The sequence below is a fragment of the Taurulus bubalis genome (assembly GCF_910589615.1).
Source record: "Taurulus bubalis genome assembly, chromosome: 1".
NCBI lineage: Eukaryota > Metazoa > Chordata > Actinopteri > Perciformes > Cottidae > Taurulus > Taurulus bubalis.
This window is the reverse complement of record NC_136589.1, coordinates 22,160,529-22,188,228: the sequence shown is the minus strand read 5'-3', so window position 1 is coordinate 22,188,228 and position 27,700 is coordinate 22,160,529. Positions and strand designations below refer to the sequence as shown.

At 41.5% G+C, this 27,700-nt stretch overlaps 1 protein-coding gene across 1 annotated transcript in view; it reads left to right on the top strand.

Annotated features, from left to right (window-relative positions):
* Positions 1-5,729: 5,729 nt before the first annotated feature.
* tox (thymocyte selection-associated high mobility group box) overlaps positions 5,730-27,700 on the top strand; it is a gene marked incomplete at its 5' end in the record, with an annotated part of 45,665 nt that continues 23,694 nt past the window's right edge. Inside the window, 3 exon segments of the mRNA XM_079219732.1 lie at positions 5,730-5,834; positions 22,072-22,137; positions 27,365-27,475. Coding sequence (XP_079075858.1) covers positions 5,730-5,834; positions 22,072-22,137; positions 27,365-27,475 — 282 coding nt within the window.

Genomic DNA, 27,700 nt, shown 5'->3' with positions numbered 1-27,700 from the left:
ACAGCACCTCATTTCCTCTGGTCTCCAAGCTGACGGTCTAAACAAAAAGCCTCAAATATTAAACGTATGGACCAGGAGGTCTCTCAGCTTTTTTGATAGACCTCCAGTGGTGGGGGAGGGCGGCCATGACAGATACAGGACGAGTGGCAGCAGTGGGTACACGTCAACGTTAATTGACGCTCATTAAAAAGGATCACTGGAACCAACCTGAAACATGAGCTCATTCACACCCTGTAGTTCAACTCTCTTCTCTTTAGGTTTCTGACTGTCAGCAAAAGCAAGAGTTGCAGTGGAGCGTCAAGAGAAAGTGGGTTCAGAGCGATTCATGGACGTATAGGGAGATCGAATATTTGAGCTTTTCAGCAGAAATCGACCATTTGACTTGTTTCTCTTTCATGAAAGATATTCAACTATTAAGGCAGTGGTGGCCTAAAGGTGAGAGAGGGGAGCTTGTGACCGGCAGGATAAATCTGGGTGAGCGGGGGCCTCCCTCATTACCACCAGTGAGGTGCCCTTGAGCAAGGCCCTTAACTCCAACCGCTCCAGTGGAGCTGCTCATTGTAGCAGATCAGACTGTAGGTGTATCGGGCAGTTTAGAGAAGAAGAAAAAAACACCTGTCAAATTCTGACTCTCTCCAGCCCCAACCCCTCTTCCTCAGGCCCCCTCATCACCATCCTCTACCTGTCCACCAGATGCCCTTTGACTCTTAAACCTCCCCCACATTCCCCCTCACTCTCTCCCCTCATTCCTTGTCCTCTCTCTACCGCTACAAAACATAGTCATAAGAAGAATGAATAAAGTTGCAGCAACTTTCATTCATATAGTTCTTTCGATAGTTGAACAGTTCCGCACATGGAAACATCGGCTGTGCATTTTACATTTACAACCCAGTCTATTGGATCTCCTTTTTTCTTCTCACAATGCCCTTTTTCCAATTATTTGGACGGTGAGCCATTCGTTAACAATTCGGTTGAGGAAAGGTTGAGAACCTGTGATCTAGCTCTGCGGTGTGGATTGGATTCAGGATCCTGCATCTTAATGTTATGATAACTTCTGATGGTCATAACTCAAACTTCACACACTAGTCACAACTAAAAAGTCATGCCAACGGTGTTTTTTTGCTCTGGATGAGGCATAAAAGCTCTGTTCTGTTCCACTCCACTGTCATTACAGCGCCATGCATCCAAACTCTGTTCAACTGTTGTTCACTTTATAAGAACTGGAGATCCCAGAGGTGAAACAGAGCCACTTGTCTCAGGTTGATGTTGGAGGCGTGTGCATAAACGGTGACAAAACGTCCACATTTAGAATACCCGTTGTATTCCTGCTTGCATAGAGATAGAACATCTCAGAAACCCTTTTTGATATGACGTGTTGCTTTTTGTCACGGAAAGGAAACATGACAACAAAAACATTCTCACAATATCTACTAATATTTCGTGTTTTTCTCCCTTGGCATTTTGCACCTCCTCCTCTCTCATACTGGAGAGCTGTACCTAAAGGGCTGGCGGTTTTTAGCCCGGAGTGGATTGCCGCGCTATGAATCTATAATGTAATCCCCCGACATGATGAGACACACATCATTCAAATGCTACAGTACATTAATGTTTCAACCCATCAGATATGTGGGAAAGCTCATGCATGGAAATATGAAAATTGTTTGAGACGTGTATGTGTGTCTTTGTCTTTATGTGCATGTGTGTGTATGTGGTTTATATATATATATATATATATATATATATATATATATATATATATATATGTTGACATGCATATGGTGCAGCACTGGCATGATGTTTTTATGTTGCCGTTGTGTGCTTGCATCTGGTTTTATATCTGTGTGTGCGTGTGTGTGTGTGTGTGTGTGAGAGTGTGTGTGTGTGCGCATGTGGTTCAGCATGTGTACACTGTGTGTGTGTGTGTGTGTGTGTGTGTGTGTGTGGAGTTTTATAGAGAGAAACTGTGTGTGGGGGAGGAGAATGTGCAAGTGAATTATGTCTTTTTCAGTGGGGAGGGGTGCATATATGTATGTGGGGGATGGGCAGAACACCCACTGTATGTATGTTCACAAAGTGTGTGTTGGCTGGCTTCTGGCATGTGCGTGTGTGTGTGTGTGTGTGTGTGTGTGTGTGTGTGTGTGTGTGTGTGTTAGGGAGAGAATGAAAGAGAACATACATTTTACGCCGCCTATTTGTGTACGTATAAACTCAGTGTGTATGTGCATTTTTTTATGTACTTGTGTGTCCAAGGTTATGTTTCCAAAACGAAAGTGTGTGTGTGTGTGTGTGTGTGTTTGGATCATATACATAATGTGTAGGTGTGTATATGTGTGGGTGTGTTTTGCTACTATATAAAGTATAATTATATGTGTGTCTGCAGGTACTTCATGTGTGTGAGTGGATTTCTACATTTAATATGCATGTGTGAGCATCTGTTGAAGTGTACTGAATGTGTGTGAATCAGTGAGATGTGCATCTGTGCGTGTGTGTGTGTGTGTGTGTGTGTGTGTGTGTGTGTGTGTGTGTGTGTGTGTGTGGGGGGGACAGAATCTCTTTGTTTATGTGCATCTGTGTGTAAGTATTTACTTCCGGGTAATGGAAATGTGTTGTTCTGTCATTGCAAATCTTTGTTTGTTGAGTATTGAACAGTGTCTGTTTGTCAAACACACACAATCTGTTTCACTGTTTCATCTGGAGGGGGAGGGGGAGCTGTTTTTGCAGAGCACAAAAAAACGATGTGTGTGGAGTTCCTTTCTCAGGCATTATTGACAGCAAGTACAGTAGAAATCGCTTGTAGTGATCACGTCAGTCAGGTCATTGATCAGTGTAAGTGGTGACTCGTTAGTCAACCAACCTTTTTTTCCAGACCTAACCAAGTGATTAATTTTTAAAAGAAATGTGCACGTTACACGTCCAGTAATAACTGACGCCAGAGGGGGAACCGAGTGCGTCGCAGTTAAAGAGCAGGGCCACGGACCAGGCATCCGGATTGGACGAGCTGGGTGTGAGCATGAGTCTGACTTTACTTTGTGGGCATTAACGAACAGAATCAGTCCACATTAATTTCTCAGTGAGAACAAAAAGCCACTTTCGTTTTCCCGTCATGATTTTTAAGCTGCACGCCCCACCAATATCAGGTATTAAGGGAGTAGAAGACAGGTAGTAGGTAGAAGACAAAAATGTAAGCGATGTTTGAAAATGTTTCCCAATGTTGTCGCGTGTGAAAAGACTCAAAATGACACATGGCGAATGATTCAAACAGCATTTGTAGGAATGATTTTCTCCACGTGACCTGTGGTCGCTATGAGCAGTTTACACTGTAGTTCGTACCACATGCCTCTTTGAAAGGCGAAAGTGTTGCTTTAAACGGACTCTAGATGCAGTATAGTATATATATATATATATATATATATATAATTTAAATATTCTGTATATCGAGAGAGAGAGAGAGAGAGAGAGAGAGAGAGAGAGAAGGAGGGCCAATCACACCGTAAAGTGGGACAGAGATTCGACCCATAATCCCACATGGGAAAGGCGTTGAGGAGACGAAAAAAGCAGCTACTCAAGTCCTGATGAAGCAAACAGGCAGTTTAAGGGCAGAACAGCCAACGCGTTGACGGCCTGAACCATGAAGTACTGAACAAGAGTGTCCACCGCTGGCGCAGAGGGGACTCCGCTTTAGCCGGTAATCCCTTTAAGGGAGACGGTCCACCTATCAGATAATGGAGGAGGTGAAGAAACAGGAGACAGTTTGTGAGCACCTCTACACGAGTGAATGCAAGACCCTGCATTGTTTAATCATCTTAAAAATATCCCACATCACAAGAAAGGAACCTACAGCTTTTCCTTGTGAGGAGACATGGTGACAAAAAAAGCATCCTTATCTCTTTAGTGCCGGCACTCCCAGAGCAGGCACTTTTTGATGGAGCAGCAGCTGTTGCAACCCAGTGTGGCATTAAAATGCACCTTAATGGTGGAGGACTGAAGAGAATGGGCACCACACTCCACCACCACCACCACCAGTGACACAACAAGACTGCTGGTGGAATTCAAATCCGAACCACGTACAAGAAACAGGATAGTATGTGTCCCAGCTGGGTTAACTTGTTAGTTCCACCACAACCAGTTGTGTAAGGTGTATGTGGCCTGTTACTTCCAAAGATTCATCTCAAATAAGGCGAGCAAAGCAGTCTCTGCACTCTTTGGGTTCACTGTAGTCATTGTTTAGAAGAAGAAGAAAGTATCCTTTATTAATCCCCTTGGGGAAATTCTTCTCTGCATTTGACCCATCCCTGGATAGGGAGCAGTGGGCAGCCCTGTGAAGCGCCCGGGGTTGGGTGTCTTGCTCAGAGACACTTCGACATGTGAGCTATGGGGGAACTAGGGATCAAACCGGCTACCTTGTGGTTGCGACCACTCATCCCCGTGAGCTACAGCGGCCATATCGTAGAACAAAACTTTATTTTAGTTATTGCAGAATGCAAGCACCATGCCAACTCAAACTACAACCTTGAAACTACATGTGATGTGCTGATACATGTGCTCTGGTTGTGTGGACACTGTGATAATGTAACCAAATTACCAAGGGCCGATCGGCGCACAGTGGACCTGGGTTTTAAGGAGTGGGCTCCGTGTAGTGTTAGCACCATGGACAGCAGACACATCAGTAATCAACATACTTGTTTTTCTACAATCTTTGAATTGTTTGCCTGCTGTTGAATTTTGACTGTTCACTAATAAAGAACCACGCATCCCTATCATTTTAAAACAGTTCAGTCACTTAAGTACGTTTATTTAGCCCAAAGAAACGCCTGGCTGGACCTTGAGACTCACTCTTCCCCTCTAGATGGAGCACATTCTGCAGCTCAGCTTCTTCAGATCATGTTTATCAAGGTGTACGCAAACGGATGTCGACTACTCTCAAAATAAAATCTCAGGGTCCTGCAACAGCATTTTGTAAACAACACGCGGCTGAGATTTGTATTGTAGTTAGTGTAGTAAGTCGAGGACAGTTTGAATAAGTTAGTTGAAAAATAAGTATTCTTTGTCCATTCAAATCCTGTTATTTTGTTGTTGTCCACGGGGGAAAATAAAATCTGCGCTTTTATTTTGTGAACAATATCACATCCGGGTTTGTTACGGCTTACTCTTGCCAGCTTGATGCCGGAGCTCTTTGTATGACTGGTCCGCGAGGCACCTCGGCACCGAGCACACGCGCGGCAGCAGCAGCAGCAGCAGCGGCGGAGGACATTGACACACAGTCCCAACCAGGGACAGACCGGGTCCTACAACCTGTCCGAACGTGGATGCAGAGCCTACAACGGTACAAAGCAGGGAAAACGACGCCTTTTCAAAGTGCACCATAGCTGTTTGTTTTTTAAACGCCAGGTATTGAAGAAGTGGGTTTACCGGGAAGTTTTTCTACCCACGGCAGCGGTGACTGGAACATGAAAACCGGTGCGGGGAGGAGAGCATCTGTCTAAACTTCACCGACTCCATGCGCTCAGTCCAGGTTAATTTTGCCCACGTATCTGCTTGAAATCTGCGTTTATTTTCCATTAAAAGCTCGTTTTATCGGGCCCGGGTTGTTTCTCTTTTTGGCCACTCGCGCAATCGCCGAGAAGCCTCCAACTTTGTAAAAACATCCAGGTTTCCAGAGATTCACAGATATACGAGAGGGAAGAACAGCGAAAGGAAGGACGGGCGGAGAAGTGGATGTATCTGCAGCCATGGATGTAACAGTTTACCCGCCTCCTCCTCAGCCTCTGTCCGCCTCAGACCACACCAGGCTGGGCCAACACTCCTATCCTGACCCGGCCTTCGGGACCAACAAGGTAAGCAAGGAGCGAGGGACCCTCAGTAGACCCCTTCTGCTTCCCATTGTCTGAGAGATAAAAGACACATTTGTCGTGTCCTATTGACTTTGATTACCTCAGCTACCGTGTATTCATCTCTCTCGCCCCGCCAATTAAGCGGTAATTAATTGCTTTATTAGGCTCCATTTACACTTTAAACAGCCATCGAAGGTAACTACACCAGTGTTACCCATTTCTTCTGAGCACATCCTCTCAGTTCAGTTTGTTGCCAATGATGTAATGACACCCTTAATTAAAACCTCAGCAGCTGTAATTGAAAGCTAATTAAGTTTAGATATGCACCGAATCACAAGTACAAACAGAGGAATTGTGGTGAGAATTAAATGACATGGATCAGGGAGGGAAACACGTATTGTTACCTTTTTTTTGTCTGGGGTATATGCTTTAAATAGTTCAAACTGAAGTTCAATCATTTCAGTTTGATGATGCTGGAGTTAATTGGTGTCCAGGGAAGCTCTGTTGTCTTTCTCCCTCCAGAGCAAGGTCAAAGGTCAGGGTCAGATTCTCGACAGAGACGTGGAGCTTGTAGGGATCCAGTGTGTTGCCACCGTGAGAGACCCCTCTTAAACAGGATGATTATATATAATTGTATTTGATCAGTATAGACCTGTCTTTTCATCTATCTATCTATCTATCTATCTATCTATCTATCTATCTATATGTGCAAAGGGATGTTTCTCTCAGAGTAAGGTGTCTGGGTACTTTGGAACAGACACTAGAGGCAGTGGGACTGTGCACTTTGACAGTGATTAATTGCTTAATTATTTAACTAGTTGCAGCTGATGAGCGCAGCTATTAGAGCAAGTGACAGATTAGTAACCACTCTTAAATCTTTGCACACACATTTTTTAAACACATTCACTTTGTTGTTTGGTTTCGTAGCATTAAGATGAATAAATACATTATATATCACATGTACACAACACTATTGTGTACTTATATTCTGAAATATACTTTCCCCCCCTTTATTTGATAATCATATTCACCTACTGTATGGAGTCCTCTGTCTCTATTCAATTTCTAAATATATTTCAATTAGCAAACTGATCTGAATACGTGTGTCACACGCTGAGAAGCAGCAGGGAGGTAAACCGAAACGGCATCATGTGGTATCCGAGTAAAAAAGCTTTGCTGTATACAACTCACGCTCGTACTTTATCATCATTTTAGCACCGTGGGACCCAAACTGACTCGACTAGTGCTTTAAGAAAAAAACTTCTGATCTACCTATGCCATGGAGCACAGTGGACTGCGTGATGTCAGAGTCTGCTGTCATCCCTGAGTGGCTGCTGTACTGTTTAATGATTGATGGGATTATTCACAGGCCGGTTGTCTGATCCTGCCCTCCCTGCAGACATTTATTAACTGCTCCCCCGCAGCATCTCTGAGAGGCTGCGTCTCCTACTGCTCGGCCCTCAGCAACAGCAGCGTGGTGTCGACTTGTACTTACAATAGCTTTGAACAGAAACACTGGGTTCCAACTCTCTGCTAGCGGGCCACCCGCCTAGAAGTGCCACCACTCTTGACTCCATGTGAAGCTCAATAGGGTACAAATGTTAACAAATAGACAACGTGAAACTTCCCCAATTTATTACTGGTATAGAGACAATGGTTTTTTTTGTACAACAAGTTTTATGTTCATGTTAAAATATGCAAACAGGCATTATCTGATTAAATATTTTCCAATTTGCATACATTTTAAGAACATTGGATGAAGCCAGGTTAAAAATGTATGGTTTATCAGATATCAGAGTCGAAGCTTTTTTACAGAGGCAATTTTAGATATCTTTTTGTATCACTCCATAAATTAGAATTGTCAACAGCCATAAAAAAATTTCTCCATGTTTTTAGTAATAACATGTGTATAAATTAGGCTCTGAATGATATCTGAACAAACGCCTCTGTAAAAACCTTCAGAATATAGAGAGGAATGAAAGTGGAGTGTTTGGTGGATGTAAGAGCTGCCGAAGTGGAGATTTCTGGATCAGTCAAACGACCTTTAGAGAGATGTTTTTTGTTAAATGAAAAACATTTTGAAGACACTACAGGCAAATACATATATACATACATAAAGACATATTGACAACATATTGTTTTTTTTTTTTAAATCTTCAGTTTTAATATGCAAATGAGGCATTACTTAACGGTAACTTTTGCTGAAAACCTCCAGACCTTCTGAACGTGTATTTAGTCCAAAAATAAGACACGTTACAGAAGCAAAATCTCCAACGTTTTTGCTCGGGGTGTCTCGCCTCGAGTACTAATTTGAAGCAGGTTTTGGGTCGGTGGTGTGTTTCGGGGGGGGTGTTAAAGTTCACTATTGCTTCTCTACACGTGCAACTAACCCTATATACCTCCTTGAGTGGTCACTGCAGGAATGCAGAATAAAGAAAAAGTTCCACAATGCGACGCACTAAAAAAAAAGAGACACTACCGACAGCTGTGGTAAACACAAGAAAAAGATCTCGGGGAAACGAAAGAAAAACATTTTGCTGTCTAGTTGTGATGTGTAATTGCCGGTGATGTCCAACAGAGTACAAATGTTTATCTTGTAGGCTTTATGTTGTACACCAAAATAGTACAACATGACTGTTATTACATAGTAGATACTTTACACATTCATTATGTAGTTTGGAATTAGAGCACCACATCTGATTCTCTACCAGTTTTGTAGCCGCCTGTGACCTCTGACCTGCAGCTCGGGCATGAATGGAATATCCCGTCTATGTCTTTATGAGATTGTAGTTCTAAATATACCAGGTTTCATTTCACCCTCAGTATTTAATGACTACACTTGTTATGCTGGAAGCCAATCTGCTGCTTTAATCTCTGAATCCAACATCATTGTGTAGAAGTGTTTTGCACACAGACTCATGCAGCATCGCATTGTGGCCTTTTTTTCTTTTTCTTTTTTCTTCGTCAGTGAGTATATTTGCTTCAGAAAGAGGGATGTGGAGAGAGAACTGTGTGGTGTGGTTGGGGGTAGGGACTGAAGAGAGAAGGAGAGAGGAGAGGGTTGTTGGGGGTAGGGATGTTGTAGATGAGAGAGAGAGAGAGAGAGAGAGAGAGAAAGAGAGAGAGAGAGAGAGAGAGAGTAGTGGGGGTGGGGCCACTAAGGTTTGTACTATATTTCTCTCTTTTGATTCACGGCTGTGTCGGCCTGATAGAAGAGATCATATTACTGTGTGTGTGTGGGGGGGAACAGAGACAGAGAGTATATAAAAAGAGTGAGAGAGAAAGAGAGAAAGAGAGAGAGAGAGAGAGAGAGAGAGAGAAAGGCACAGCAGAGGAAAGAGGGAGAGAGACAGGAAGTCGGAGAGGAAAGAAGGAAGCAAAGAAGAAATAAAATGAGCCAAGAAGGAACCAAGCAGAGAGAGGTTGTAGTGAAAAGGAACGGAGAGACTGTGTGTGTGTGTGTGTGTGTGTGTGTGTAGGAGAGAGAAAGTAGAGGCGCCACCTACAGACGTGTTCATGTAAAGACGTAATACTCAGGGTGGTCTATATGTTTTCCATTTTAATTACATGGAGCAAAGTCTCTTCACGATTACCTCTGAGAAGTGGAGGTCTAAGCTGAGGTTAACGACGTGTGTGGCATCAACATTTTGGATTTCTACACACGTTTTTTTATTTTAAAAAATTACTGTCTGTTTTGAACGCAGCATATTTGTAATGATCCATAATTTGAGATAAGCGGATGAATTAGCCGAGCTTCGAACGTGAACACAACACACGTGTTTCACGTCCGTTACGCTTCACCATCCGGATTGGTCCGATTGCAAGAAAGCGCAGGAACAGTTATTTGCGCACAAACTGCAAACTCCATTCTACGGTCTCTTGATATCTTCCTCTTAACTAAAAGTCCCCTCTTCTCCAATGGCTCTCTCTAGTCACGTACTCGCTCTGCTAGGCTACAGATGAGCTACGCTACGATTTATGACCTTTCTGCACCGAGACATAACCTGTCAAGAGTGAATCGCGATGCGTCCAAGAATCGATCCCCCGTCCACCCCGACTGAAAAGGCTATACAGTATTTTACAACATGGTGTGTGCCCTTCATTAGGAACTATGGTAAGTTGGCCAATGTAGATACATACATTAGTTTCTCAGGAGGTTTTGAATCAGAAATTAGTGTCAATTTCCAAAACCAGAGAAGGCAGCGTTCCTCCACACTCTCAATATGTCATTGCTGTACTGCATTATACTTAAGCTCTCTGGTATTTCACCGCATCTTGAGGAGCCTTTAAGAGAAGGGAGATACTTTATTCATCCTTTCTCTGTACATTTACAAAAGAAGTAAAGCTGTTCTTTGCCTCAGTGAAATGGGTGCTATGATTGTATTGAGGTTTAAGAGAAAGATGGTGGGTGACGATCAAATGCATCATAACAACCATTATAACCAGAGATGGCCTGAAAACATGAGTATAGTTTCCTCTCTTACCTCAGAAGCATCCTATACCACTTGTACCAATCTTATATTACATGCCATTAAATATAGACTGTTGGACAGAAGAAGGCATCACAATTTCTGAAACTTTATTGACGTCAGAGGGAGTTTATATAAAATAGCTGCGTGCACCTACATTTTATTATCACAGTTGTTCAATAGAAGCGGTTGGTTATCCAAAACATTCATGGTATGTATTCATTTCTATAAACATTTTTCTTTTGGCCTCGTGAATCGCTCAGTATGCAATCTTGAAATCATTAAACAAAAACGCCCGCCTCGGTGTCGCACAGTGTAGCCACCCTCTGATTGGACGACGGAACTCACAATGAGTCGGATGTGAACAGGAGTCTACAGGGGTTAATTAATCGAAAATGTTGCAATGGCGATAGCGATAGCGTCTGTGAAACTACACAAGTGTTTTCGTCGTGGCAAGACTTTAAGTAACTATTAAAACTAGTGAAAGAAGGCGAGAAGAGGAGACACTGGATGTGTCGTAGAGGAAGGGGTAGAGAGAGAGAGAGAGAGAGAGAGAGAGAGAGAGAGAGAGAGAGACTAATGTAAACATGATGATTGTGAAAGCTGGGTGAGGTATTTCTAAAGCAAATAGAGAGGAAGAGAGAACAGGGAGGAACAAAGAAGGCCTCAGTAAAGAACAGGAGAATATAGACCGAAGGAGAGCGTTGCAACAATAATGCAGAGAAGCACAGAAGGGATAGAAATGCATCGTGATCTTATGAAACAGAAGACAGAGTGAGAGAGTCATCAAGAGCAATAAGAGCTGTAATACTGGATGTACCCTATGAGGTCACACATCTCAAGTCATGCATTGTCTTCAAATTGTGCAAATGGTTGAACTTGTTCGGCAGGTGTGGCGTTTGAACTGCACTCAGATGTACATTCATGGCTCTGCAGTGTAGTGTCATCATCATTGTTTTAAACAATGCTCTGTAGTCTTAAAGGTCATTTTCTAGGGTTGGGGCATGGGGTGCTGCTGTTTCACCTTGAAAGTTGGGTATTCACCTGCAAGCTCCATAGTTATTTGCCAAAAACTGGAAAGGTGTTGGTGGGACAGGAAGTCTGGTCTACGTTGCTAGGAGATTGCTGTACGCCCTTGTCACGGAAGACATTTAGACATGGTCGGAAAATCACAGGTGTAAATAATAAAATGGTGGCTGAATTATTGAGCTGCTTCAGTTTCCGAGTCCTAATGTTGTTCACTCACTGCACATGCAGCTAGTAGCAAAAACGTCCTTCACAAGAAGACGTTCTATTGAAGCCTCTGCCCATTCATTCCTTTGCCCTCTGTACTGCTGCTCATATAACATTTCATAAACCCCGCCTCCTCCATCCCAGCGTCCAGCACCCGTAGGCTCTGATTCTAAGTCACCTTTGGGTGACAATATATTGCCATCTCACTCGGGGCTTAGTTTCACCTGCGGGGTACACTCAGTGTTCATATAATAATACATTTGTTCCACACTGCCAGTTGGCTGACTCCACTTAATGTACATTATGATCACTGGCAAGTAGCCGTGGCATAAACAGGATCATCCACTCCACAAACAACAAACCCCTCATGGCAATACCGCCGTTTTTAAAGAACAATTTTTGTCAGTCAGGATTACAAAGATTAATTAGGATGGATTTGCCAGTCATTTTAAAATGGTCTTTCATATATCAACAGGGACACAATCAGCTTTTCTGCTTGAACGCTGCTTGTGATATTTCAGCAAGGCGGTTCCAAAATTCCAGGAATATTCAAGGCGGAAGTAAACAGGCAATAACAGATAAAATGGAAATATAGGGGTTATTTGACAGCTGATTTATAAAATAAATGTTTTACAATACAGACTGAATGGAAATGGTTCAAATTAAAACTCCTCAGCTCAGTTAAGGTACATCCCACATGGTAACATCCATCTAACAAAAACCAGCAGATGGTGTTTTATGAACCGTGCACTTTGCTTTAGGCTACTAACTGCTGGTTGACTAAAATATTATAAAAAATGTCAAATATATCCACTCCACTAATATGATCTAAATGTACATGAAAGCATGCAGTGCTTTGGCTCAGACAGTGTTGGCTGTACACGTGATGGGAGAATGCACGTGCATGCAGAGGGTTGTAATTTAACTGAATTCCTGTTTAATGGGATGCTGGCAGATTATCTGGACATGATGGAAGAATGTTCTGCTGAATGCACAGCATGCTACAATTCAAATACTATAAAGGGAGATTTTGTATGTTTAAATTGTGAAGATTCTTCCATTTGTTTAACTCAACTTTTCTTAGAAATATATAAAGGAAATGTTCCACCCCTTTGCAACCCAAATCAGATCCTATTTTATCACATTGTATAGTTCCTTATCGTACCGTATCGTACCATATCGTATTGATCATATCGTACCTTACTTTATTGTACCTTATCGTACCATACTTTATCGTACCTTATTGTATCATACCATATCGTATCGTACCTTATCACACTGTACCTTATCTTATGGCCCCTTCCTGGTATTCTTTTCTGTATCACATACTCCCATTTTCCCCTCCTACAGCTTTCTAACTAACCACAGTGTCGGCATCTCATCTAATTATCTATCGGAACACAACCAGTCAATCTGTCTGTCCGTCTGTCCCCGTTGGCCGTCACTCCCGCTACTGAATGCCTCGCCAGACCCCCTCCCCCCTGAGCCCGCTGATGATTGGGTGACTTTCAGCCCTGTTGCTTGTGTTTTTGGTGTGTCTGAAAGCGTCTCAGTTGGTCAGATCATGGGGACGGAGCGATGAGGGACTCCTGGTTGGTGGAGGGATGCCAAATGGAACAGATGGGCGGAGATAGAGCACTGCCAGAAGAGACTAATTATCAGGATTTAGTTTCCAAAACAAACATATTGCAATCAAATCACATACTGCAATCATTGCTGCATTGTTCTCAATTGTGTGTGTGTGTGTGTGTGTGTGTGTGTGTGTGTGTGTGTGTGTGTGCGTGCGCTGTATTAGTGACAATAACTTGGATGAATTAAGTTATGGTGGAAGAGATTGGATCAGTTCCTGAGGATTTTTCTTCATCTTTTGTTCCCGATCATACAACTATAACTGTGGCGGTGTAGTGCTAATTATGGTGGATAGATCGAAATGAGGAAGTCACATTTGAAATGTGTAAACCCATGTCTGTTCTGACCCCGTGTCCCTGTACTTTCGTGAACTTGATGCCAATCAAAGCTTTCTGCTAATATGTGATGTGTCTGCTGCTTCTCTTCAGTGCATACAGTAAGAGTTGTTAACTTTGCTTAGAAAGACAATTGACCTCATGTAAGAACACTTTGGTATTCCTATCTTCAACCTTTCCCCGTAAATTGCTCGTCTTAACTGGATGAATCACCTGATCACGAGGAGAAGCCCTTTTGTGATATTTGAGCATTAGCATGAATCCTACATGTTTTTTTCTCTGTAGCAAGTTTCAGTTTTTACTCAAGAGTAATAAGAAAAACTTTGCACAAGCTAATGTGAGAGAAACAAAGACAAAATGATGCGTCATGAAGTTACAAGTAGGGCTGTGCGGTATACCGGTTCAAACCGTATACCGATTTCAGATGGTATGAATTTTTCATATACCGTCATACCGGTGATTACACATAACAACTGTTGTTGCGCTACGGCGGTCAACTAGATAGCGGTGCCGTCAGCAACCAGCGCTGTCAACAAGCCGTGCATAGCCGCAAGAACAGCAGGCAGAAACATTTATTTTTTACAAGTTAATACTGGGAGCGCAGTGGAGCTACTTAGCTGTCAGGGTAACTTGGTTCACTTATGGTTCAAAATTAAACGGCCAAATTGAATGATGCGAAGTTGGGCGCAAACAGCTGTTTGTGTGGCGTATCTTCTGGTCTGTCTCTTCCTGTATTTTTTGTGCGCAAACTCTACCCAGCATGCAATTCGGCGCTGTAATTTTATAACAAGTGTGAACCATGACTGAGCCCAGTTACACTGACAGCTAAGTAGCTCCACTGCGCTCCCAGTATTAAACTGTAAAAAGTCAGTGTTGCTGCCTGCTGTTGTTGCGGCTATGGACGGCTTGCTGACAATACTGCTGTCTAGTTGACTGTTGCTGTTAATGGAATCAATGTGTTTACTTGTTTAAAACAAACTGTGAAGCTGCCAGAATCTTACAAAATACCATGATATGAATTTTTGCCCATACCGCACAGCCCTAGTTACAAGTTAAAAAACATCTTGCTTTAATTGCAGCGTAGTCCAGTCTTTAACTTTGTGAACCCTCACACCTTCAGATGTCACAATTGGGCGCACTATTAATGTTTTCCAGCAGGGACTCTCTGAAAATGTGCATTTATCCCCATAATTACCAGTTATTCCGACAGACAGATTTATTCTCCAGAAAAATAGAAACTTTTTTGATTAGGAAAAAAAGAATATTCCACTGACTCCGAAGACAGTTTTGTACAAAAATATCCATTTAGTTATATCATTTATTCAGGAAGTATTTAACCATTATCCTTCACTTGGGCCATTATTAGCCTTTTATTTTATCATATTGATTGTGTTGATGCATATGGAATACATTTTGCCATGGTTGTGACGTGTTTTGGGAATTTTGGAAGATGAACCTCAGCTCCTCTAATACGCATAATAAACTGTGTGGCCAAAATGCAGACACTCAGACCCTGAAGGACAAACATGTCCCCATTGAAACCCATTAAAACCACAAATAAATGCAGTTTTACTGGTTTCCACTAGAGGCATGGCTGCTGTATTATGTGTTTGATCCAATGCATCAAAATCTACATTTTTCCTCAACATTTATATATCTCAGACTGTGGGGAAAAAAACTATTTAATATACAGAAAATACATTTATTTAAATGGTTAAAATTCTAAAAAAGAAAGAATATTTAGTAGTTATGTTCAGGATTGATACAACAGCAAAAAAACCTTAATATGTAGTACAGTATTTCAGTTTCTTTTTAAATCGGACACCACAAATGCAGCAAAATCTGTGGTTTGCTTTTCATTGAGATATCCTAGATTGTTCTACCCTATTAGTTTGCATTTTATTGCGTTTTCCTTCCACAAAAAGCAACAGTGGCATTAAGTAAACAAACATTCAACGGGTTAAAATCGTAACTCTGTGAAAGTGGAAAGTAATTTTAATATATAACTTTATGTCAGTTTTATTTTTGTCCTCGAAAGACATCAGAGCGACATCTTTTGTGTTGCACATGCTGTCATGGTGACAGAGATAAGACAGATAAACAATTGCTGAGCTGAACTACCACAGCTGTGTGAATCTCTGTCTCTCTCTCACAAACACACACACACACACACACACACACACACACACACACACACACACACACATGCACACACAGTCACCCATTAGTCTCCCTTCCTCGTTCTCCATCCATCTCTCACTGTAGACTTGATTTATGTCCCCTGATGGAGTTTAGAGTCAACTGAAATCCATTCAGTCTCGTCCAGCCAGATAGTTTCACACGCCGCCCAAACCCAAGAGTGATTAAAAAGGCTCTTTTTGACACATGTACACACAGATAGCATTGCAAGCCGATTTCTAACTGTCCGACAAGCATCTGTAAAGAACGCTTTATTCTGTCTGAAGGTGAAGTTGAATCAGATTCATTATTTAGCGCTTTAAAATCTATTTTCTTCAACAGTGAGGTCAGATAAGTTCTCAGCCCGTGTCAATAGGAGGAAACATAAATGGAGATAATATCTCCATGAACGTTTCGTTAAGTTTAAATATGCAATTTATGCGTTATCTAATTGTAACCTTTGGTAACTTTAGGAGAAATTTACAGACATGAATAGAAAAAGCAATAAAATAAGTACCTGATTGTGTATTTTGGATGTTTTCTTGACACTAGAAGACATGTTTTGGATGCAAACTAGACCAAAATCTCAAAGCTGACCAGTGCACCGATTGAGGACTGATTTACTTTACTTTGTGTATGATTACTTTTAAAAGCCTGAATGAATACCTACGATTAGCTTAAACAGGATATTAGCTGAATTTGAGGTCTGAATGAAAGTGTGTAGAATCACACTCATCCATTTTACATCTTACCCCCTGCGTCTCTCTTTACCACTTTCTCCATCTCCTTATCTTATCCATTACATTTCATTTCTCCCAACCTCTCCTTCTTTCTCCTCCTCACGCTGCTCCTTTTCCCCCCATACACTGTATTTCTCCCTTTTCCTTTGTCCTTGTCTGTCATCCTAATAGTCTCTCTCTCCCCCCCTTCCTCCCCCCTTCCTCCGACCCTGACCCACTTAGCTGGCTGCTTGTTATTCAAACCATAGCTTTACCCACACAAACACACACACACACACACACACACACACACACACACACACACACACACACACACACACACACACACACACACACACACAGGCAGCAGAGATGTGAGAGACAGAGGCATGAAGGGGAGAGAGAGGGAGAGGGGTAATTTAGTTTGACTACAAACCTAGCTACCTAGAGGCAACAGTACTCTGGATTTGATTTTTTCTGGAACTAACGATAATTTCCATCGTTGATACATCTGCTTCTTATTTCCTTGAAGTAATCAATTTTTTACTACTGAGTCAATGAAATGTTGAAAAGAATATTTTGAATAAGCTGAATGTTTGTCAGTTTCGCTTGAAAAATTACTGATTGATAGATAGATAGGTAGGTAGGTAGGTAGGTAGGTAGATATATTGTTTTTCGTCGATTCATTCATCGACCTATTGCCAGTGATTTGCCGTGAGAAATCGTCAGGTGTGCCATGGGAAAATGCCCAATTTCACTTAAAAAAAATTAATGATATATTATTTAGTTGCCGCAAATAATTTCCCATTATTGAGCATCTGAGCCTGCAATATAGTGGCTGGTTTAGTAATTAAATACTCTTCCATGTCAGTAGGTAGCGCAATAATTGCCTACCATATATGCTGTATTATGCTACAATGTGACATTTTGTAACTTTTTTGGTTGTTGGTGTGCCGCAGGATTTTTTTATCAGAGAAAATGTGCCGTGGCTCAAAAAAGGTTGAAAAACACTGGATTAATTGACTTGTTGCAGCTCTAATAGTTGTATCTTTAAAAACCGAGATAAATGTTTTAGAACTTTTATTTGAAGGGAAAGAAAAAAACAGCCAAATCAACACCTTTTCAAGGAAGAGCCCCAACATAATGATGACCTCAGACTGAGGTGCTACCACAGCTGTGACCTACTGAACCCCGATTTATTTTTAAAGGGTAAAATGAACTTAAGTGGACACATTGCCAAAGCACCATCTGGGACTTAAACGATCTTATAACTCTATGATGGACATTATGACAAAACATTTTTGTTTGCAAATTTACAAGGTTGTAAAATAGTAAATATTACAAAGACACTTTTTTAGACACTTTTTTACACAAACTACGTCATCAAATGCCACTCGAAGAAGATCACAGGACATAAAACAGGCGAGAGACAACACACCGGAGCCAACTCTGCAGTACACATGTTCATGGTTTAGAGGTTATTTGTGTGCAGTATACTGTATGTATCATACAGATAGCTGTGGTGGTCTTGTTTTACTATTTAACAACATAACAACATATGTGAGTGTATGAATTGGATTAAAATCACAAATTAAAAATTTGCCTCAGAGGGCTTTACAATCTGTACACATACGACATCATCTGACCTTTGACCCTCACATCGGTTCAAGAAGAACTCCCCCACAAAAAAATCTTTAACGGGGAGAAAAAGGGAAGAAACCTTCAGGAGAGCAACAGAGGAGGATCCCTCTATCAGGATGGACAGAAGTACAATAGATGTCACATGTACAAAATGAACAACACAACAGATGGTAATAAGCTGTATTCTTCACTGTGTGGAAGTACCTGGGATCATTCTTTTATGTGTAAACCCGTTTTAATGGAACAACAAATTAGTCAAAACTTAATCAGGAATTTAAATTCCAGACTATAATAAAGCATATAAATATAGACTGTATCGCTCAACCTCGTTGTCAGAGATACCCGATCCAGCTATTTGAGTCAGTATCGGCCTGATCCCAGTATCGGTGCATCACTTGTTGAAACTGGAACATTTCATCCCAACTGCATCATGACTGTCGAGTTTTGAACAATCAGCAATACACAAAGCTTTTGCCATTAACAGCCACTGAGACCCGTCCATAGAGCCTGTCTGTCTGTCTGTCTGTCTGTCTGTCTGTCTGTCTGTCTGTCGCTTGAGAGCTGTATTTTTTCCCGGGGATAGCAGGAACACATTAGCCATTTAGCATTACCACCTACAAAATGACTCTATTTAGTCCCTGATTCAGTTTACAGTGACATTAGTCAGCATCAACCCCCGTCTACTAAAAGTTGTGTTCCCATACAACCAAACTGCAAATTTTCAGGTTTAGGAAAAGGTAATTGTTTGGTTTAAAATCTGTGTGATGCAAGTGAAGTACGTTTTGCTCAGGTAAATATGTTTGTGTGTTGCACGGGACACAAACAGCGGTCTCAAGGGTGAAAGTCCTGTGTTTGCTCCATACACCGACTTATACTGACAAATGGTTCGAAAATATTTTTCCCCTCGAAACATTATTGACAATGTAGTTTTTCAGGAGCCCTGCGTATTTGGCAATATGTATCAATGCCAAAGTGGTTAGTGTGTCACCCTGTGCTCGTTGTTGAGAATTAAAACCTCAGAACTGGACTTGATCTCTCATCTGCAGTCTTGGGGCATCAACATCAGGCTAACGATGGACCGTAGACTGAAGCAGGTCATGGTGGTCTATATAAGGGTAGGGGACGGTGGTCACACTGGCTGTGCTGCATTAGGTTGTGCTGGGGTGGTGTGACATAGCAGCAGGCAGGTATGATGTCCAAATCTATCAGCTGATCTCCAAACAGTGGCAAGTAGTGTAGCAGGCGTGAAGCTGGGCTAGAACTTGCTGATTGGTCGCGGTGAGGTGTGTTAGGTATTACAAGCAGTCTGTTATAGGGATCAACACTCACTTTTAATAGTGGCACCAGCTTTTGGTTGCCGAAACTGAAAATATGGTGGCCATTTTTAGTCGCCTTATATTTTGAGTAATAAGGATACTTGTTCATCTCGTTCTTTGTCATAAGCACATTCGTCTGTGCTGTTGACCGTTTCACCCGTCAAACAACTGAATCTGCTTCACCATTGTCCCTAAAACCGAGGCCTGCATGGACGTGAGTCAATGCACAAACAATCGTGAAGCGTTTAAATATCACTAATGCGCCAAATATTTATTTTGGGGTGCACGATTGGCTGTTTTGCTGTCTTTTTTTTGCTATATTTTTTTCCTCCTGGCATTTTTCCATCACGCCATGAGCAACGGCAGTGTGATTTCATGCCGCACACGGCGCCAGTAGTGATGTCGGTCAGCTTGCTGCGGAGGTCAAAGGTTCGCCTGTTGAATGAAAAACGTAATGTGAAGCAGCAGTGCAGAATGTAAAATATGGACCATAAATAACATCAAAGACGGGCTTTGATTCACTGAAAATATTAGTTGGCAGAGCTGGTTCAATACATTTATAATAAGAAGCCATGAGAAAGATGTTAAAAGGTCCTGCCTCCATTGCATGATGTTGAGAAACACACCTGTCAGTACAAATTTTACACATCGGCTTTTTTTATATTTGATGGGTATTGTATTATTATTTTTGTAGATTATGTGTCCTATTCTTTGTATAAAGGCTCCATGACATCGTTACATTCAGCTCATTGTGTGCGTCTGTTTTCCTGTGCCTGCATGTATAAAGTGTGTGTGTGTGTGTGTGTGTGTGTGTGTGTGCGTGCGTGCGTGCATGCGTGTGTGTGTGTTCCATGTGGGATAACAGGTCTTGTCTAAAAGGTAAATGGAAAAATCCACTTTGACCGTGAGGTCAGGTCAGCATGTCTGCTGTTCTCTTCCTCTCCTCTGATTGGTCAGACAAACTTTGATCGCTCCATAAGAGGAATGAAGCTCAGGCCGATAGACGAGACAGAGAGGAGTAAATCTCACCCTTCCTGTTCCTGTTCTAATTGTTTTATGTGTGTATGCAAAGCATTAATAACTGGTAAGCCACGTTGTGTGTGTGCGTGTGTGTGTGTGTGTGCGTGTGTTATGACCGTCACAACACTGTTTTAGCGTTCTGTTGACTCTGTAAACCTATACCTAATTTGCATAATACCAAACAGCTGGCAAACGGATAGGGCGTTACACCTGTCTGTCCACCTGTGTTTGTTTTAGTGTGTGTGTGTGTGTGTGTGTGTTTTGCTTCCACCCACCTGTTCAAACGTTCTTCTGTCAACCAAGACAATGATTATGTACCTATGAATTATTTGAATATGGTTGTTATTTTGTTTAGCTCACATGCAGGGAAGTACTAAAACTCTAAAATGAGTCTGCGTTTTTTGTCTTTTTGCACTTCCGGTTCCCTCGTCTTGAAGTCAATGGGTTTTTGGTCAGATGTCTGAAATAAGGTCTGTGGTTAAAACAAGCTGAAGAGATTTTAACGTTTTGTACTGCGATATAAAACAGGTATTTTGGGTAAATTTCCTAACTTTTAAGTGTCTGAAAAAAGGCAGTTGCTAACAAGTGGTGAAGTGAAACTACAAAACATAATTACTAGAACTTTAGTCCACCTTTATCTTAGTAATGGTTATGTGACCCTTGTGTAGTTCGTTTTTGACTTCTACTCCTGCTAACAGCCCCGTTCCCACTTGATTTGACGAATGCTCTTATTATTTTTACAGCCAGGGCAAGTTAGCAAACAAGGTAATCTCTGTCCACTAATATTGTGTGAAATTAAGATACTGTGTAGTTATACATCATCTTAAAAATGAAACTGTATATCGCAAAAAAATACAAACTTTAATGATGTTGATGGCAATGTAACAGGGGACAAAAAGTATTCTTTATCATATCAGAAGGACACAACACTGACTGCTGTTAGTCCCCTAAAGTAGTGATATCAGTAGCGTTCTATGGGTTCCTGACATGCACTGCTGACTGTAGTGGAGGACAAACGCAAGCTAGTGGATGAAGAGGGAGATAAGGGAGCCCACAGGAGGAAGAGTAGGGCAGATAAGAGAGGGAAATGAGGAAATAAGAGTCCAGGCTGCATGCTAATAGGATTCATTGTATGCTATGTAAAATATACCGTTTATTCTGGTAGTTTACGAGACAGCAATATAATTTCCTGTTTTGGACAGGAAATCTTGTAACACGTACACGGACGGATTTCATGCAGTGAATGTTCCCAACAGCACAATCAAAACCAAAGCTGTAGTATTCATACTGATCATTTTAGTACTCTTGATAGGGGGCTTGATTATTTTGACGCGCAATATCCTTCAATAAACATGTCAGTGATGTCATCCTCTTTGTTCTACTTAAAAGTGTGAAAGAGGGGGGCAAGGGGGGACACACACCAATACCTGGCTGTAAGCAAGTGTGTATCCTGACATCTGAGCTTCTATAGAGTATGTATTTCATCAATATATCTGTGCACAAGACTGATTGTCACTGGAAAACACCACACACAGGGTTGTCAACGTCTGAAGGAGATGGCATACAGACAGTGGACTTCTCGTTCGTAATCTGTTACCTCCATCTCCACGTATTGTCTCCTGCTGGCTGGTTCTCCGCTCGCTGTGTTTGATTATGGTTTATTGACATTGTTGCTCTTGTGTTTGTTTTGCTCTCTCCAGCTGGACGGGGACACCATGTTCCTGGGTATGCCAGAGCAAGGCCTTGACTATGCCTCAACCAATCAGGTTAGTGTTTATGTGTATGAGGGTCGTATGACGCTGGATAAAACACTTTTCAATAAGTAGAATGACGGACGTGTTTCAGTGAAACAATCAGTTCCAAATGTAAACATGTGTGCGGTAGGTGTGCAATTAAGTGAATATTCATTTAATTTGCAAACAATCGTCACATGGTTACATGCATGTCAAATCGATTCTTCTCGCTTGCAATGATTTCAGCAGGAAATGGCTTTAATGTTGTCCCTTTGCTAATATGGTTCAAAGAAGTCTGAAGGGAGAGCGAATGGATGTGTTGCTGTTTAGTACCTGCAGGGTGAGTCCATAGGGGGTTAATGGTTTCCCAATATCTGTTATGATTTAGCTATTAATTTAGCTATGGCATCTCTGAGTCCTCAATAAACTTCCTTCCATTCACCATTCTACTATCATGGGCTTTATTCTACTTGACAGTTGAGCGTGCCAATCAAACACCAATTCTGGTGGAGAGTCCTTCTTAAACACCCCTCTGAACTCAGAGCACATTTTTTTCTTTGCTCCTGTCCTATTTTACTAATGCCCTAGTTTTCCCCTGAAGTGTATTTACTTCTATAGGAAGTAGAGAGAAGTCATTTGTGCAATATATCACAGTTATAATACCATAAATCATAAAAGAAAAGAAGAATCTGGTACATACTAAATTTGTACCAATATCTGAAACAAAATGGAGGCTCCACGTGCTATACATATGGAACCGTTTACATTTTTACAACCTCTCGTCTTCTCCTCTCCGCTCTGTGTTCAGCAGTGAGATTTCAGTTTTGGTCACGTGACTGTTGCTCTCAGCCAAGTTAATCACGGCTTCCAGTGCTGAGGAGCACAGAATGTAATGCTTTTTTACAGTCTGGTGAGACCAAACATTTTATTTTTTGGCACAAATTTAAATGAGACAGTACAGTGATTTTGATGAAATATAACTATTTTAAAATTAGATTTGGTTAATCTTCCTGAGGGAAGAATTCGTCTCACGATTTGTTCAAGGACCGTTAAAAAAAAAAGACGATCATTTCTGTTTTTACAGTTTCTGAATGATAAATGATGCCATTTTGCCAATTTTTTTTTTAAGAGAGCATCTTTGAAACCCCACCGGCAGAGTATTAGTGGGCAGGAGAGAAAAGGAGAGAGTAACTTCCAGTGTCGTGCATTAATGATTTCATTTTACAGACGGTGTTTATGGACGCTGTCTTCATGATCACCGGATCTTTGAGTTCACCTTTAGCTATTTTAGTCTTCTCAGTTAATTCAAGTTGCTTCAAACCAACTTTTCCTTCCAACCGGGTGCAATATCACTTACTGCACTCGACCTGAGGCCCACAATGCATTGCAGTGAGTTTCTATCTCTGCACTTCCTCTTTTCTGACACACATACTGGATATTTACTGTGTGGATTAAACCTTTAATTTAAAAGTAGTTCTTTTATTCGGGATGTTTGAATTAGAATTTGTTAGCTTAAAACCTGATAATATGTTTCCATGAAATCTTGCTTTATTTGCCCTGAAAAATAGCAATAATCAAGTCCCGTATTATATAATTTCGTTTCCTTTTATAAAGGTTTGACAAACTATTAAAAATAAGGAAAAACTATTTTTTAAATGTATTTTTATTTCATCTGGATTTGATAAACAACTTTATTTCTGTTTTTGTATTATTATTTAGTATTTGATTATGTTCTGAACACTCATCCTAATGCGTATCTGTCTCTGAACAAAGCTCAGAGTGAACCGACCGAGAAGTGTTCAAGACGGATTGAAATCCGAGACGCTTTCCAGCCAGATGTTGAAAAAGTGTAAATGCATCCGTCTCTCCTCCACGACGCTGAGGCTCTCATAGGAAAAGTCTTCTGGTCCACAGTCTGGCTCCTCAAGTCTTCATGTTCACGACAGCTTAAGTTACACTACGGCTTTAATTCTGTCTCCTGGATGTAAACGACAGCAAAGTTCAAAGAAAAAAAAACACTTCTCTTTCACTGTTTAGGTCCCAAACTCATAAAACTGGGCTCTTAATTTACAGATTAAGTTGGGCCCGATTTTAAAACCAGGAAATGAAGATGGGCCAGACATTTCAGCAGCCAATAAAAGGCCCTCTAAAAAAAAGCTTTTGGTCATGACATATTTTAAAGAAATGCAAATTGTACTTTTACTGTTTTGAAATAAAAAAAAAATATACACCTTTATGGTCACATTTCTAACCCAGGATAAAAAGTAGCTTTCAATGCACAGAAGCTTAACCAATAGAGCGCAGCAGCGATGACGAAGGAAGTTAGCATCGTACTGGTTCCATCTACAAAAAGACAGTGGAATTTTTCCTTTAGATTATGGCGTAAAATAAACTCTGTGGCGGTATATTATACTCATACAAGATAATCTTCAACAATAAACACCACTTTTATGATTTTTGAAGCGTGAATAAAGCAGAAATAAAGCCACTTGTTAGCGGCCACCTTTTTTTAACGAGCGTGAAAAGCTTAAAAGTTCACCAGAGAGGAACGCAGTATGTTATATATCGTAGAACAAAACGTTCAAGTCTTTTCAGTTTGTGTTCACCACAGACCGAAAACTCATTCACAACTCATCGACTTCAAGACAGGAAGTGCAAAAAATGCTGACTCATTCCTGCATCCCTTGATGTTTGTCGTAAAAAAAAAACAATCTATTTTTATGCATCAATGCACAGAACCATAACAAGTGGCCTTAACAGTAACCAATAACACAATATCTCTCTCCACCAGTATCTCCCTCCCTCTCTCTAACACACACACGCACGCACGCACAGAGTACTGGATAGGGCAGTCGTATTATCTACACAGTGAGACTCATAGGAAATGTACTGAAGCTGCTAAGGTGAACAGATGACTTCTGGTATATATGTAAAGAGATATTCTAAATTAAATAGGTAATTTTAGGATTCATGAATTCATTTATAATTAAAATAATTTCCAATCGTAGCTCCAATTTCGTACTGAATGATAAATGTTTTCTTTCCATGAAACTGTTCGGAGCATCCCAAATGAGTGCTGATTAAGGCTCCAGCCCCTGGAGGTGCAGAGGATGGACACACGGGTGGAAATTTCCACCAGGGAACATTGCGTCCACTGCATTGAGTGAGCGATCAAGGTTTATGGTGTATGTACAGCTGTCGCGTTACGTCACCTCGGCGCGATGGCCAAGGTATTAAAGATCAGCTGTTTTCAGATTCCTAAGCAACAGTCCCGGAACAGCGCTATGCAGCAAACACAGTTTTTTTTTTTATGGCTGTGGGTGTAACTGCTCTCACTGAGGAGTTCCCAGAGGCCTCGTGGAGCCTCTAGAGACATGTTTGTTGGTACAGAATTACCTCACCGCCCAGCAAAGCCCATATTAATAAGAAAGACCAGCAGAAATGCATTATTCATAGAGTACAGTGTAGAGAATATTGTGCGGTATAGGCATCCACGATTTTATGTTTTATTCATACCCCTGTGCCATAAGAAGAAGGGGAGCGGTGTGTGGAATAAGAATTCATGGCTGTCGTATTGAAGTGCCGTTGCTTCCATAAAGTCAGTTTGTTGTGATGAATGTGGCCAATTTTAGTCCAGTCTGACCCGTTCACTCTTGTCGTTTAAAAAACATTGTTAATGGAGCAGCAGTGTGGCTGAAGCAGTGGAGGAGGAGCCAGAAAGAAGTCCCGGGCCTCATGCAGGAGAACCAAGTCCCTCTTGTTTTGAAATTGTATCCACAACTTGTTCTTATCTCGTTAGTACCCACTCATGTCTTGGACTCACCAGTGTTTTCTTAGTTGTGCTCTTCTCTTAGGTAACAAACATTTTATGAGAGCACTGTTACATAAGAAAAAAAAACATCTTGTTTTCAAAGTCCACAAATTGTTTGTCCGACAAGGAAGCAAGTTTTAACCGTGAGGAGCATGATAAGAAGCACATGAATATCATAAAATCTCATTTTGATGATTCTATGATGACAGTCATTCTAATGATTGGATTAGAGACACTATTGGGCCTTTGATCTCATTAAGACTATAAAAACCTTGACTGATATTGGATGCGTTCGGGTCTAAATGGCTTACAAAACGCTCTTAGGGGCCGATCACACCAGACACGACTCTCAAAAACGCGTCACTAGCAAAACCATTGTTTTTCTATGGTACGGCGCGTCTTTTAAATGCCGTGCTTCGTTTTTCTCGCGTTTTTTTGGCGCGCATAAAAGTTAAAATATTTTCAACTTTTAAGTGCAAGGCGCGAAGTCGCACAGCTCATCAATGTTCCCCGCTTGCGCACACAGGCCCGCTCCACAGGCGCACCGGCCCCTTAGATGTTCTCCTTACAGATTTTTTCCCCTTTTAGTATCAGTATTTGCACACGGCACAGCACCTGCCCTAAGATAGATATTAAGTTGGAAATGAATACGGAGTGATGAGCTGAACCGTTTCTCGGCCTGCTGCCGTGACTTCCTGGAGCGTTGCCGGTCTTTATACTAACTTAAGCTGAGCTAACCAGCAAATGGCTTCAGATGCATGTGTAATGAGCATATAGGAGAGTTGATCTCTTCATCTATACATATTTCCCAAATATTGAACGTTTGTGTGAATCAATACAGAGCTGCTCAGTGGGTGTGGTCACAGTGGGATGCTTCCAGGTGTGACTGTATGGCTGTTGATACATGTGCAGGTCCAGTGATCACTACTAAAAGTGTGCACTAAAGTACAATATGAACTAACTCCTGTCTGTGCCAGTGCTGTTGTGTGCTCCCGATGTTTCTCTGTGTTTGTCTTTCTTCCTTCATTGCAGCTGTATAGCACTCAATGTAACCTTTTCTTATCAGGGATTAGCTGTGGAGGGAATGAACAAGCAATTTATTTACAGCCTCTTCCTCTTATCTCGTTCCTTCTCTAAATAGCTCCATGCCTCTCTCTCTCTCTCTCTCTCTCTCTCTCTCTCTCTCTCTCTCTCTTTCTCTCTCTCTCTCTCTCTTTCAGTCAACTCGATTCAGTTGTTGCTGTTAGTTGGTGTTTAAGTAAAAGCAGTATTACCCATAAAGATAAAATATAATTTTGACCCTGTGTGTGTGTGTGTGTGTGCTTGTGTAGAATCTCGCTCTCGCTTTGTCCTTGCTCTGCCTAGTGACCTTTTAATTTGACCTTTGACCCCTTCCCTGGCCCCTGCGTCCATTTGAACCGTTGTTTGCCTTTGTTATTCTTCCCACAGTTTCGTGTGCCACAGCCCCCTCACCCTCTCAGCAAGGTGACGCCACCCAACCAGCCCTCCCAGCACTGGAGGAGGGACACACACATGGCCGACTCACACCGTCTGCCCTGGGTAAATGCACACACACTTACACACACACACACATACACACACACACACACACACACACACACTCAAGCACACACAAGCACAAAACCGGCCGGTCAACACTCTAATCTTTCAGATGATTTTATAAAACTGAAACTCATACATAACCACTGAGGCAACAATGGGCAAACACCTGTGGCAAATACACCAACGGTGTTGTTAATAAAATACAATAAAAGGACGTTGATT